At 46.1% G+C, this 14,137-nt stretch overlaps 1 protein-coding gene across 1 annotated transcript; it reads right to left on the reverse strand.

Moving 5' to 3' along the window:
- Positions 1-116: 116 nt before the first annotated feature.
- On the reverse strand, positions 117-13,590 carry LOC118209102 (active breakpoint cluster region-related protein-like). Its single transcript, XM_035384250.1, has 8 exons — positions 12,699-13,590; positions 6,186-6,245; positions 5,913-6,022; positions 5,478-5,617; positions 4,703-4,840; positions 3,998-4,103; positions 1,777-1,924; positions 117-1,319 (listed from the first exon to the last, which is right to left on the reverse strand). Exons 1-8 carry the CDS (start codon positions 12,861-12,863, stop codon positions 1,233-1,235), a joined length of 954 nt encoding a protein of 317 aa, XP_035240141.1. The 5' UTR covers positions 12,864-13,590; the 3' UTR covers positions 117-1,232.
- Positions 13,591-14,137: the final 547 nt, after the last annotated feature.

Raw genomic sequence — 14,137 nt, forward strand, 5'->3', positions numbered from 1 at the left:
ACTCAATTACTCCCTTTTCCAACAACATTTATCCCACATCGCCCTCTCGTGGGCTGGCTAGGACATTGCCAATCTTTTGGCAAGGGCAAGTACACTCACAAGTACACACTGTAAAGCACCATTTACACAAAGCACTATTTTATTGTCATAATTCATACAACATTTTCCACAGATCCTTTGAAAACTTGAAAACTTATCTGCGAACGTACAAAGTGAGATTGATTACTGTAATCATTGCTGTACATTTAAGTCTATTCTGAACAAATCTGAATTAAAAATGCTCCTGTAACATTCAATGCACGTGATTAACCAATGATCAGGCATACTTCCACATATTTATATACTGTACAGTACACACAGTAAAAATAAAGATTGTTGTCGAAGGTTAGATATTACCTGATACAAGAGCGCACAATCCACATAAATAAATAGGGAAAAATTGTCTTTTATACACATAAAAGGAATGCTGTTATCATATTCTGTCCTTATATCATATCATATCTGTCTAACATTTCAACATGTGCAATATTACTGAGTGTGTACACATTTGCATTCATGTGAACAGAAATAAAGATAAATCACTGAGCAAATCACAATTTCTAAAATATGTAAATTTCTCTGGAATTTCTTCAATGACCTTTTAAGCAAGTAATGGGTAAGCAAGTAATGGGTAATGATGCAGACAATCAAACCTGGCTTCTGTGAGTCTCTGGTCCTTAGCTGATGCTGATGTACTGTACAGAAGCAAAGACCAGTTTCTACCGCTTGTCATTTATGCTAACAACAAGAATGTGGGACAGCCATGTGAAGTACAACCAATAAATACAAGAATCCTTTCCTAATGTCACACTGAACCCCAACATTGGACTTTAATATCAACCTGACTCTCCACAATCTGACTTACCCTAATACACATGCACGCATGCACGCACACACTCACATACACACAGACACACTCACACGCACACACATGGGAGTGGGGGGGGGGGGGGGGTTGTGGGCAAGGACGAGGGCTAAACTGGGCAGGAGCGAAAAGCCTGGATGGAATCATTCAAACCTGATGGGCTTAGACTGACACTTAACACCCAAGAGAGACACGCGTTCAAGACTAGGTAAAGCAAAGGGAGAGCAGGTCTTCTTGTTTCTTCGGTTAAGATTCCCCCCTTTCTCTTGCTGAAGCAGCCACACGAGAGGCATAATGAAAATGGCCGCTGCAGAAATGGCGGCCCAGGCTATCCGTCGGAGGAGTAGAGGGCGCTGCGTTTGAGCTCGGAGAAGGACACAGAGGGACACTGGAGATAATACAGGAGAACCTGGACCTAGCAGGAGACACAGACAATGGCCTGAGTCAGTGGCCCAGCGACCTGCACAACCACACGCAAGAACATCACCACGAGCAACTCACCAACGGCAACTGCACAAACAACTTACCTTCATTACTATTACTTACTATTATTTAATCAAAACTGAGACCAGATGCGGTCTGTCTTAACTTGACAGAAGAAGAGGGTTGGGATTCAGTCAAAATTTTTCTGTGACTGTGACTTTGACTGGCAATTAAATGAAAGCCCTAATTTTTTTTTCTTCATGTGCACATAGAGCTGAGTTTCGCAATCAGCAAAATTGAAAATAATTTTTAAAAAGGTTAAATTTCAATCTTGAAAGTTAACTCTTACAGATCAAACAGTGACTGAATCCAGGCAGAGGTTTCACTAGAAAGGGACCACACTGCACCACCTTCTTACCAAAAACCAACCCCCCCCCCCCAGGGCCCACCTGCGCCATGACGTCATGTGACCACAGGTCGGAGAGCAGGGCGATGTGCCCTCTGCGGCTCTCCTCCGACGGCCTCAGCAGGGTGGGGCCGAAGATGGTCGCCAGGTTGAGCAGGGACATCTTGTTCACCGGCTCCTTTTCTGCCACCCTGGAGGGAAGGGGGGGGGGGGGGGCATTGGTTCATCCATCCATTCATCCATTACCTATACCCGCTTATTCCTGGTCAGGTTTGTGGGGGGTGCTGTAGCCTATCCCAGCATGCGCTGGACGAGACGCAGAAATACACCCTGAACAGGTCGCCAGTCCATGCATTGGTTCAGAATTGGTCAAATATTCAGTTCATTTATTAGAAAGAATGTCAATCCTCAGAAAGACCAGCAGGTGTCACTATTTCACAAACATTGGTTTTCACCAAACGCATTGTGAATCAAGTACAGTATTTTCTGTACTTACTGTTCTGTTCCCCCCCAATTGCTCAGTGTTAATTTCGTTTGCTGAAAAAGGTGGAATTGTTGATTGTTTCTCAGAGAATAAAGCTGTCTGAACACACTTATTTACCTTTTCCCATCACCTCTCAAAATAAAATATCTATATATTTCAGGTCACTCTATTGTTTTAGGAGCTGCATTTGCCCAACTAGTCATGGTCTTGCAATGGTCAAAATGTTTGGTCATAATTTTTTATCATAAAATTTAACACTGAACGTAAAAGTGAACATTGATATCTGACAGCTGAACAGAGTGCCAGTGGCATTCTCTCCACATCCTCAGTGCTGTTTTCCTTATGTTCTGCAGAATTTCATCATCAGTTTGTCAGTGTCAGATCAGTGCAGCTTCAGCTACACGTTCTTTTTGTAACTGCTCTACAGTGGAACTGGCATTTATAAATGTTATTCAAACATTTAATTAATGACTCTGTGACTGAAATATGCTCCTGTTTTTTCAAATCTGCACTGCTTTTAACTACTGTTACTCTTTCTATAATAGCTACAATTATGGATTTTTCCATCTGCTCTCACACATTTACCAGCAGATGGCGCCAAAGTGTATTGTGTGCATCACACACAGGGGGCAGATGCTTCGCAGCTAGCCCAGACTGCTGCCATACCTGGAAACAGACACTGACCAGATACGTGTGACTGAGTGAGGGCTTCCTGTGAGACTCTGGAATCGATCGTGACATGAGTCCTGCATCCTGGACTGGAAGGGCCGTTGTCTTGATGAGAAGTGCGCACTTGTGAACAGGGAGCTCTGGAAAGCGTCAGCGAGAGAGTGGAATTCCAGCACGGCACAGCGGAGTAGAACGCTGAAGAGCCGAGTAGAACGCTGAAGAGCCAAATGGAACGCTGAAGAGCCAAATGGAACGCTGAAGAGCCGAATAGAACGCTGAAGAGCCAAATGGAACGCTGAAGAGCCAAATGGAACGCTGAAGAGCCAAATGGAACGCTGAAGAGCCAAATGGAACGCTGAAGAGCCAAATAGAACGCTAAAGAGCCGAATAGAGAGGGTTGCGGAGGTTCGCTTTTCTTTAGTTTAAAGTGATCCCGGATTTTGTGTCTAATGAGGAAAGCAGGTCTGAGTGACACTGGTCTGAGGGGATTTCCCTGTGCATGTCATTACAGCAGAGTAATGAGCACAAGGATTTGGGCTCCGATCCGGAAATTTGGAAGTCATGCAGCAGCAGTGAGAATGAAAACAAACCGCTGCTTTCCCCTTCAGTGGTTACAGGGTCCAGAATGTTAATATGAGTGGACACACACACACACACACACACACACACACACACACACACACACACACACAAAGACAAACACGCACACACACACAGACATGCACACACACATACACACACACACACACACACACTTACACACACACACACACACACGCACACACAAAGACAAACACACACACACTTACACACACACACACAAAGACAAACACACACACACACACACACACACACACACAAAGACAAACACACACACACACACACACACACACACACAAAGACAAACACACACACACACACACACACACACACAAAGACAAACACACACACACACAAAGACAAACACGCACACACACACACACACACACACACAGCTGTATGTACAAGACCTTGTAAGACCTGTGTAAAATGCGCATAAGGGATATCTTAATGTAATTATAATGAAGGTTAAATTCCCATTCTTTTCCGGTCTGGGTCGTTCGAGGCCCACCTCCTGAGGTGCTCCAGCAGTGTGAGGAAGGTGAAGAGGTTGGGATCTGGCAGCGAGCAAAGCAGATGCATCATGCAGCTCTCCTTGGCAACAGGATCAGACAGGGCTGTGGAGAGGAGAGGAAGACTGCAGGAAGACTGCCAGTACCCAACTGACAGACAGACAGACACACAACACAGAACAGCTTCTGCCACAACTTCTACTGCAACACTGTACAGCCGTGCACCCACTCACCACTAACTAATTTAAACCTCTCCACCAAGGTCATAGCCTTAAAATGATCACAAACACAGTAGAACGTCCAGGAGAAGGCTTTATGCGATTCCATATTAAATGAAGTGTACTCTGTCCGAGTAAAATGAACTCTATCACGGCTGATTCAACAATGAAATTCTACCTTTTGTCTGCATGGTTGTACTTTTAAAATAAAACAAAGTGTATGGCTAATATTTACACTGATAACAGCAGTGTATAGACAGTAGTAGTTTCCCCCACTGGATTCTAGATTGTAAGCTTGAAGTGCACAGGTTTGAGTGTTGGGTTAAACTAGTGTCATAGTGGGAATATTTAAGGAGTGATTCTGGGGAAAAGCTTTGTCACTCAGAAACATGGTCCACCCCCCCCCCCCCCCCATTAAATGGAAGACACTGCTGGTGTTTATTGCATAGTTGCAGGGTTGAGCTCTTCAGGTGAGCGCTGCCGTACCTATCCCCTCCAGGAAGGGCAGGTACAGCCGGTCAGTGAGCAGGGCCTCTGGGAGCTCGCGGAAGTACAGCTTCAGAGTTCCCGCGACGGCGTTGACGTCCACGTCGCTCAGCTGCACCGGGAAGTCTTTGGAACCGTCTGCGGAGACAACCGGCGCATTTAGAGAGGGACCGAGCGGTCTTGGGGGTGGATCTGATTCCAGTGAACTAGATTCGGAACTATTATTATCTCTCTTATACTGGCCTTAGAACAGAGAGGCTTACAGATCCAGCGACATGCTCTGCTTGCATTGCAGAGGTAGCAATCTGCCATGCTCTCATAATAATCATGATGACTCCAAGCTCCCTAGTGGCTCAGTCAGTGAAGGCGCTGGGCACTGCTGCAGTAGATTCAAGCCTTGGCTACATCATATGACCAGGAGACACCAGGCTTAAGGTGGCTTTAAGCTAGCTAGAGCTCCTTCTCCTTCCACCCAATGCCAGATGCCCACAGGTATGAGATATGCCTGCACTCCAGTTATCTACCTCCTGCAGTACTGGGTGAACTGAAGGGTGTGAAATAGTTGCTGGTTTGTGGGGGAGTGTAACACACATAACCTGCAGTGCCCTGTATGGTGACACAGGGATGACTCAAGAGGCTCAATCTGATTCATACGAGAGGAGAACCTGGTGACTGTACTCATCCTGGTCTTCTGCACTTGGAGATGTTTCCATTGGAGCCTTCCTTAATCACTTTGGACAAAAATGAATAAATGTAGACATATATGCTCTCTTACTTGTGTTGAACGCAGCTTTCAGGGTCTGGATGTCTGTGGCGACGCCTGAGATCCTGTAGATCCCCACCTCCTCAATCCCCCGCTTCTCCACCTCCTCGATGCATTGACGGATGACGAAGGGCACCTTGGAGCACTCTCGCCTGCAGAGTGACACAACACTGTAACCACCATGGCGCATATCATTAAATTCCATTACCACACTGTAACCAATACTCTCCTAATTGGATAAACAGAGATTGCGATGAGCGTTGCAGCATGAACGTGATTGGCCGTTCCAAACTGGGTTGAAAAAGGAGAAAATCATGAAAAAGAGTGTAGATATTATAAAACCAGCACGCCTACAATTGATACCATAGTTCAAAGCTCAGCTTTTTAGTGGCTGAATTATTTAACAGTGTAGAGTGATTTCACATTGAAAATTCCCCAGATTCTTACTTTGTGACCACACTGATTTTTACACCAAACACTCCACTCTGTTTCTTGGAAGGCGTTCTCTTCAAGGTCAAGTCCCGCCCAGTGAACTTCATTGAGAATTCAACTTTGATCTGAAGGAGAGAGAATAATCCAACAACTAGCTGTTTTTTCTTTTTTTTAATGCAAATGTATTCCTTCATGAATACTTTACAGTGTTGTCATGTCAGGATATAGAAATTCATGGCCTAGAAAGGCTTATACAACCCCCTGTGTACCACAGAGTGCCACTCTTACCCCATTCATTTCTATGACATCCATCTGCCAGTTCTTGGACTGCACTGTTTCTGCATCCATCTGTTAAGACACGGAAAAAACAGATGGAATTTCATGTCAGCTTTAACTTTTAACTTTTTCCTATGGCTGTTGTTTTCTTAACTGTGTAAGTCAACACGGTATGTGCAGCATCTCTTCAAGCAACGGGAGCTCATTCAGACTGACTGCTCCATCGAGACGCATGAGCTTTTTTTTTGTCTTTCTCCCACACATCAGAGACACCATCCTGCTCCCAGGACCAGTGAAAGAACGGCAAGCAGTCTAATTAGGACAAATGTCAGGATAAATGTTCTCGTTGAGCGATGTTACATTAGGTAGCTGTGCGTTTTTCCTTCCCAGCACCTGCACAAACATCTCCCTTTTAAAACATCTCTCCTTGCTCTCCGAAGCCCCTTTCATCCACGGCCAGCAAAACAGGAGCGCGTTACAGTTTCCCCTCCTAACCGGGTTATTCCTGGAGCCAAATGCGAAGAAGACCCAGTTTTCCCATGCCTGACGGAAATTCCCAGACATAGTTGGTCTATATTTAACCGCCCCCCCCCCCCCCCAGGGGGAACTCCAGGTTAAAGCGTATTCATTTTGTCTTCTTATTAAATTTCCGGGAGCCTGACATCTGCTTACATTGGCTGCCTCCTCGCGCTGAAAGAGCCTGGCCTGGTGCTCGGGCGACCCGGAGCTTGTGGGTGATTTACTGCATCGTGTCTTCTCCGCTGTACGCCGCCAAGGCTGAAAGGCCTGCTCCTCTCAGAGATCCGTCCAGCACGCTCACACACTCACGCACACTCACACACACTCCCTGCCAAACAGTCCCGCGCATTGAAGTGCGTTTAACGTGAAGCAGATGAATGCAGGGGCTGAGGGCCTTGGTGCACCTCAGCCAGGATTTGGTCTGGGGTGAACAAGAAAACAGTGCCTGATACGTACAGCAACGAAAAATAGACTCAAACGTTGACAACAACGTCATATTCTCAGGACGTGAATATAACGAAAATGAAGCCTAAAAGATCTTAACCCCACCCTTAAAGCCAGCCTGCATAAATTTACTTATAAATAAAGCAAACCGAAGTGATGTTGTCAGCAAAAACCCAAAGCTTAAGCAGAGCAATCAAAAAGAAAAAAAAGAAAATCTGAACGTGTTCTTAATATAAACTTGCATGCAGTGAGACTGTGGGGTGTAGTCTATGCAGTGACTCTCAGCCCATACACGAATCCCACTGTACAGCAGGGGCCTCCATTCCCTGCTGTAGCAATTTAGTTCAGTTTAGTCATTTAGCAGACACGTCAAGCCACAGTGACTTACTGTACAAAGGTGCATTCCATACTGAGATCCAATATCTATCAGTAAGCCTCTCTGCATTCCTGCCTGAATAAAATAAAAATATTTTTTTAAAACTACATACGGAGCGCTCTTGAATTCATGGGCAACAGAGAATGTTTATAATTCCCAGGAAATCATCTTTCTAATTTATGCGGTTAACTGCCGTTTCCCCGCAGTTAATGGACTGGAAACAAAACGCAGTGAACCGCAGCCCCACAGGATTATGGGAAACCAAGCATGGTGGAGTCTACACCCTCTTTGCACTGAAATCTCATGCCTATGTCACAGCAGATACTGCCAGTACTGAACTGAACCCTGCAGCTGAACTATCATGTGTGATTAAAAGGAATGATAACGTGATACTGCGTACTGCTTCCCTAAGTAATATTTTAAATTATAAAAGACAAATGGAAGCCAAGACCAATGGTAGATAACAGTAGCAGCCAATGACAAATGGATTAATGCTCTGTGCAAGCAAAGCAAGATTTAAAAAACTTTCTCATGTCAAAGGACTGCACTGCTTTTCTTAAAGTTGCTTTGGCTCTGAACAGCAGAGAAATGTAATTGGCGTGACAATAAAAACAGCAGAAAGTGATAAAGTGCTCTGAAGACATTTCAGTGGCAAAAGCTCTGGATGTTGTTATAGAATACAGATTTTTTTTCAACAGCAATAAAATAATTCAAAATTACAGCAACGGCAATCAACGTGAAAAGAGATTCAGTTAGCTTCAGTTACATGATTGAATCTGCCAATATTGCTGTAACCTGCCATATCAGAGTTTAACAGTAACGTATGTAGAATGGTTCATAGAAAGTGCTACCTATTGTTCTATTGGCACTGACCTCTACATCATCACCACTAGGGGAGAACCATTAATCCCGTAAATAAGCATCTATTAAACTAACCCTTTTGTGTTCCAGAAAAAACTGGAGAACCGGACGAGTTTTCAAGCTGCTCTTGCAGTTCCAGTGAAATTCTCCAGTTTCTCCTGGGCATTATCGTATAGAAATGCATGGAGTTTTTTTTAAAGAAAGAAAAGAAAGCCTTAATGCAAAACTAACTTCTCTCGTTCCTTTGTTTGGTATCCCCCAGTAAGTCATCTTTTATTAAAATTCCCAGGAGACTTTGCCCCAGTTCGTTGCGTGCATAGCTACAGGCTTGCAGTATATCGCGAACTCCCGAAGCGTTCGGTAAAACACGACATGTTCAGCGTGACCTTAGAATTACGCGGTAACAAGAAAAGAACCATCTCTGAGAGAAGCAAAGACATGCAGGGTCTGTTAACTCCCCGTCTCCATAACCAACCACCCCCGTGTCTCCATCAAAAGGAACGAGCCGTATGCCTCAAAAAAATCCATCGGATTTGCATGAGTTTTTAAATTATAAATGAATCACGTGCACCTGTGCCTGAGATTCAAGGCATCTTCTTTACCCAGAGATTGTCTATGCATGGCCTACTTAAACAGTAAGCAAGCGATGAGTTGAGACAGGCTGTCCTTGCATTTTTATGTTACTTATCTTAGAAGAAGTCTTATCGGGTATATTTTAGGTAATTATTGGTAATTCTGTTTCAGTGTGTTAAGAGACAAACCATAGGTGCTTTACAAATAAGCAGTCACCCCAAACAGTCTTCAAAGATCATTTTCAATGGCCCTGTATTGAAGCTTATGTTAAAAAATAGCAAAATGGAGACCTGATCTCCTTCCTGAAATACATAGTTAAAACATATGGGCCATGGGCAACAGTCCCTGGGTTTCTGTGGGAAAGAGACTGTTTTGATTTACTGTCACGATTCCAGGACCACAGGTTCTATTTCAGGAAGGGTCTCACTGTGCAAACTTTGAAATGCACTTCAAACAGGGTTTGATGGAGTAACTCCACACCAGAGGGGGTGAGGGTAGACTACAGCCACCACGCACCAGGCAGGCGAAGGGGTTTGCTCCAACAGGGGAACGGGACAACTGGACGGGACAACGGGACCCAGATGAGGCCTTGGATGGAGCAGGGAAATCCCCCGCTGGGGCCCGGGCAGTGACCCGGGCCAATGCAAACAAAACCGCAAGGATCACAGCCTAAAGCTGCCATATCCCTTACTCACACAGAGAGGGGTTCGAGGCTGACGGCAGGCATGCTCAAAGCTTTGCAGCTTTAACAGGCAAAGCAGTGAGGAGATAAGAAAGCCGCTGGGGAATGTGGAGGGATGCGAAGTTCCGTGCCAGAACAAACAGTCGATTCGTACAAAAGCAGAGGAAAACTTCTCGGAGGATGGAAACATCTCTTTGAGCGCTGGCATCGAGTACCACACTGTACATACTCGACTGTACAATGCCTCCTGTACATGAGAACAGGCTGAATGCAGTCTTTTACAGTGTGCGCCCCAGGAAGCTGCTGGTGAAATGCACTGAACATGCAGAGTGCTGGGTATGTGGTAGCAGGTAAATCAAGGTCATGAGTATGGACGCCAAAACACAACGAGCCCCTTGGTTTCAGCATGACGTAGGGCAGGGAAAGCTCTGCAGTTGAAACAGTAACACCTGTTTCAATGACATGTTCCCCATCCCGTTCACAAAAGCAACGTCAACCGCAGGACTCTTCCTCAAAGAAAGCAGCGTGTCATCGCAGGGTGTAGTTATTGACCACTCACTCTAAACTGATTAAGACATTTGCTGTACAGATACACGCATGTACAAGTTATTAATGAGATTTTGGCTCTAAGACCAAGTTGTACTTTTACAGCAAATATTGTTACTTTGGGAATGTCGTTCTTGTAGCCGTTCCTATAGTTGCAGCACGTTGCTTTTGATGGATGGAGCTCTGCGATGCTCACGGTTTTATCCTAAGAGGATGCCAGAGGGTCCGCAAGATCGAACCCGCACCCACACACATTAATCACTTCAATTCATTTGCCATTGTGTCGGAAAAAAATGTTACGTATGTATGCATGTAAAAGTGTCAGTTTCATATGTGATTTTGCAAGGTGACGTTAGGAATGTATACGTTATTGTTATGTAACAGTTATGAGTTACGGTGCGCTGAGAGAACTGCTCGCTGAAGGCATCGATTTCTGAAAGCTCTGCTGGAACGCAGGTCCAGCGGTTTCAATGTACTCCCGTGTGCCAGAATGTTTCACAAAGGAACGCATTTTTTGGAAATCTCTCACGTCTTCCGACAATCTGCAGAACGTATCGACATGGAGCAACTGCCAATATATCCCAGCATCCAGGGAACATACCACACCATACTGTACATACTCGATTGTACAGTGCCTCCTGTACTGTACATCAGGGCAGGCTGAATTCGGTCTTTTACAGTGTGCGGCCCAGGAAGCTGTGAAATGCAGTGGACATGCAGTGCGCTGGGTCTGTGGTAGCAGGTAAATCAGTTGCTGTTCTCATGACGGGTCAGTGAGCTCCCCTCGGCTCTTCCCTAGACAGGCTCATCTGTGCTCCTCTCAGTGTGCTGCCTACACACACAGGGATTAATGTGTGCAGCACTTCGCTCCACTGTACTGATCTGACCTCTGACCTTTCTACCTCCCTGAGATGTCCGAGGGAAGATTCTGCCTCATTGTCTTTAACCCTTCAGGTTCCTGGCACTACACAGTAAAATAGCCAAAAGAGTTTATATGGGTCCAATGGGGACCACATATACTTTATTAGAGTAAAATGTAAAACTGTTTTAAAGTTTACTACTTGGGTACAACCTTAAAAAAAACAAATATGTGGTAATGATGCGCCACTTCCCTTAGCTAACAGTTCACACACACACACACACACACACACACAAACACCTAAAAAGCCATCTGCATCAAGTGGTTTTGGAATTTGAATAGCAATAAAAGCCTCACCTGCAAACACCTGAGCGCTTTTCAGCCTACGGTATCAAAAACACTCAAACCGAGATGTTCTGCGCCTGTAATTTCCAGCTAATGTTGAACAGTTCTGTTTCAAGCACCCTGCTCCAGAGGAATCCAGGTCAACCATCACCTTTGCTGCAGACCTATGCAATCTTATATAACACCTTTTCTCAGCAGATAAGATGCTCTGGCCCCATAGCTTGTGTGGAAGTGGGAACAAAGTTGAGACAGTAAAAGCATACTGCAAGCCCAGAGAGCCGATGCCATCGTCATAATAAAATTAATAATTATCAAACAATACCTACACAATCAGAAACAGCCATGGAATGTCCTGGCAATATTTTCAGTGCACCCAACGTGTGTGTGTGTGTGTGTGTGCAGCTGAAGCCTGACCAGTAACAGACTGAGAGCTTTTGTGCGTGTCAAAAGCCCTCCAGATGCCTTGCCTGGTCTGGCCCCTACTTTCACATACAGTAATACAGAGCACAGAGTTCAGCCTTAATCAGCTCACGAGAGAGTGGAGATCACACCTCCAAAGACTCGCACACACAGATTCAGTATCAGCCAGGCATTTTCACAGCATAGCACTCCTGATGCCTCCTGTTAAACTAAGAGAGAGAGAGACTGAGACTGAGAGAGAGGAGGGGTAGAGAGAGAGGAGGGTAGTGAGAAAGGAGTAGTGAGAGAGAGTGGGAGAGGGGGGTAGAGAGAGAGGAGGGTAGTGAGAAAGGAGTAGTGAGAGAGAGGTGGAGAGAGAGAGAGGTAGAGGGAGAGAGTAAGATAGCGGGAGCGAGATAGAGAGAGGTAGAGGGACAGAGAGAGAGAGGTAGAGGTAGCGGGAGAGACAGAGAGGTAGAGGTAGCGGGAGAGAGAGAGAGGTAGAGGTAGCGGGAGAGACAGAGAGGTAGAGGTAGCGGGAGTGAGAGAGAGGTAGAGGTAGCGGGAGAGAGAGAGAGGTAGAGGTAGCGGGAGTGAGAGAGAGGTAGAGGTAGCGGGAGTGAGAGAGAGGTAGAGGTAGCGGGAGAGAGAGAGGTAGAGGTAGCGGGAGAGAGAGAGAGGTAGAGGTAGCGGGACAGAGAGAGGTAGAGGTAGCGGGACAGAGAGAGAGGTAGAGGTAGCAGGACAGAGAGAGGTAGAGGTAGCGGGAGAGAGAGAGAGGTAGAGGTAGCGGGACAGAGAGAGAGAGAAGTAGTGAGAGATGTAGAGAGATAGAGAGGTAGCGGGACAGAGCCGTGTCTCAGGCTCTGTAGCAGTAAGCGTTGCCCGTTAGGCTGCGTGGGCGAGCGAGGGGGCTGAGACCTTTTGGCGGAGGATCTTGCTGCGCACGCGGCCCCACAGCCTGGCCCCGGTGTTGGGGGGTCTCCTGAGGGGGGCGCGCTCCTCCACGGGGCTCCCCGCTCCGCAGTGCTCCAGACCCTCGCACACGGAGGCCAGCTCGCCCTCGGACGCCAGCGTGTCCGTCATCCTCCTCCGGGGTGGGGGGTGGGGAGGGCCTACGCGCCGGGCAGGGCCGAACCAGGGGGGTCTGCCTGCACCTCAGGAGGGGGGGGGTTGAGATCGAAAAGGCGAAAAAGTGGTGAAGGGTAAAAAAAAACAAAATCTAATAAATCCCCAGATCCAGTCCAACAGAAAATGTGCACAAAGCCCCAAATTCTTCTACTGCTGGCAAAGAGGTGTCAGAAGAGGTGGTGAAAAGAGATTGGTTCTGAAAGTCTTCTTCTTCTTAAGGCTGTTAAAACAAAAATAAACGAAACAAAAAAGCGCAGTCTGAGGTGGGCAGAGCGATGTATTCCGTTACAAAATGAGCTGAAGCGCTGGCACAGTTTTCTTCACAGTTCTCTATAAGTTCAGGCATCTCGTCTCACACACTGATTCCCTGTCTTCTGCGCTACTCCCAGCTAGCTGCCAGCATCTCTGCGCTCAACAATGAAACATGGAACCAAGGGGGAGAGAGAAAGAGAGAGAGACAGAGACAGAGAGGAGGGAGGAGAGAGTGTGCTGCTATCATCACCCTCCAGTACTGTGAGTTTCCAGTTTTAAATAGTGAGACAGAGAGAGGGGGAGAGAGAGAGAGAGAGAGAGAGGGAGGGAGGGAGAGAGAGATGAAGAGAAGAGACAGAGAAGGAGAGAATCCCACCCCCGTGTAGACAGATCCGATTCTGTCTGTCAAAGCTCACAGAGAAAGGTCTGCTGTCACCACTGCAGAGCACCTGAGGAAGACAGCACAGAGCATTATGGGAGAGGGGTACAGGGGGGCGGAGTCAGGGGGGCCGATGTCAGTGTGTTCCAAACAACCGAGCAAACATTAACCCTTTCTGCTCCAGGCTGGCTGAACCACCATTACAGGAAGAGCCTCCGCATGTGTTCTGCCTGTGATGTCACTGCTGGTACTTCACAAAGCAGTGCACATTGTTCAGTTTGTCTGTGTGTGACATGTAATTAAACTCTTAAAAAAAGAGTTTGCAATCTAAATTCAATTCAATTCTATCACATGCATACTGTACATACACAATACAATTCTCAGGATTTAAAGCCAATTCATCTGACCATTGCTATTCATGCTATTTAAATATGCGTGAACTATCCTCTCCCAGGCCAGAATTATCCATAGTCATGTTTCTGTGGCAAAGAAAACAACCACACACTATGACCTCACACACACTCAGTATGTGTATTCTGCTTACCTGGGTGAAAACAGCAACAGGATTGGCACTACATAGGTTTGCAATATACCTGTC

This window comes from Anguilla anguilla, chromosome 12 (genome assembly GCF_013347855.1).
Source record: "Anguilla anguilla isolate fAngAng1 chromosome 12, fAngAng1.pri, whole genome shotgun sequence".
NCBI classification, from domain to species: domain Eukaryota; kingdom Metazoa; phylum Chordata; class Actinopteri; order Anguilliformes; family Anguillidae; genus Anguilla; species Anguilla anguilla.

Bases quoted from the DNA above. Each gene is read 5' to 3' on its own strand.
- LOC118209102 (XM_035384250.1), bottom strand. From the start codon at position 12,863: ATGACGGACACGCTGGCGTCCGAGGGCGAGCTGGCCTCCGTGTGCGAG. The intron at 5,618-5,912 runs GTAAGAATCTGG...GTCACTCTGCAG, and splicing joins AAAATCAGTGTGGTCACAAA to GCGAGAGTGCTCCAAGGTGC. The intron at 1,320-1,776 runs GTGGGCCCTGGG...GTCTCCTGCTAG, and splicing joins CACATGACGTCATGGCGCAG to GTCCAGGTTCTCCTGTATTA.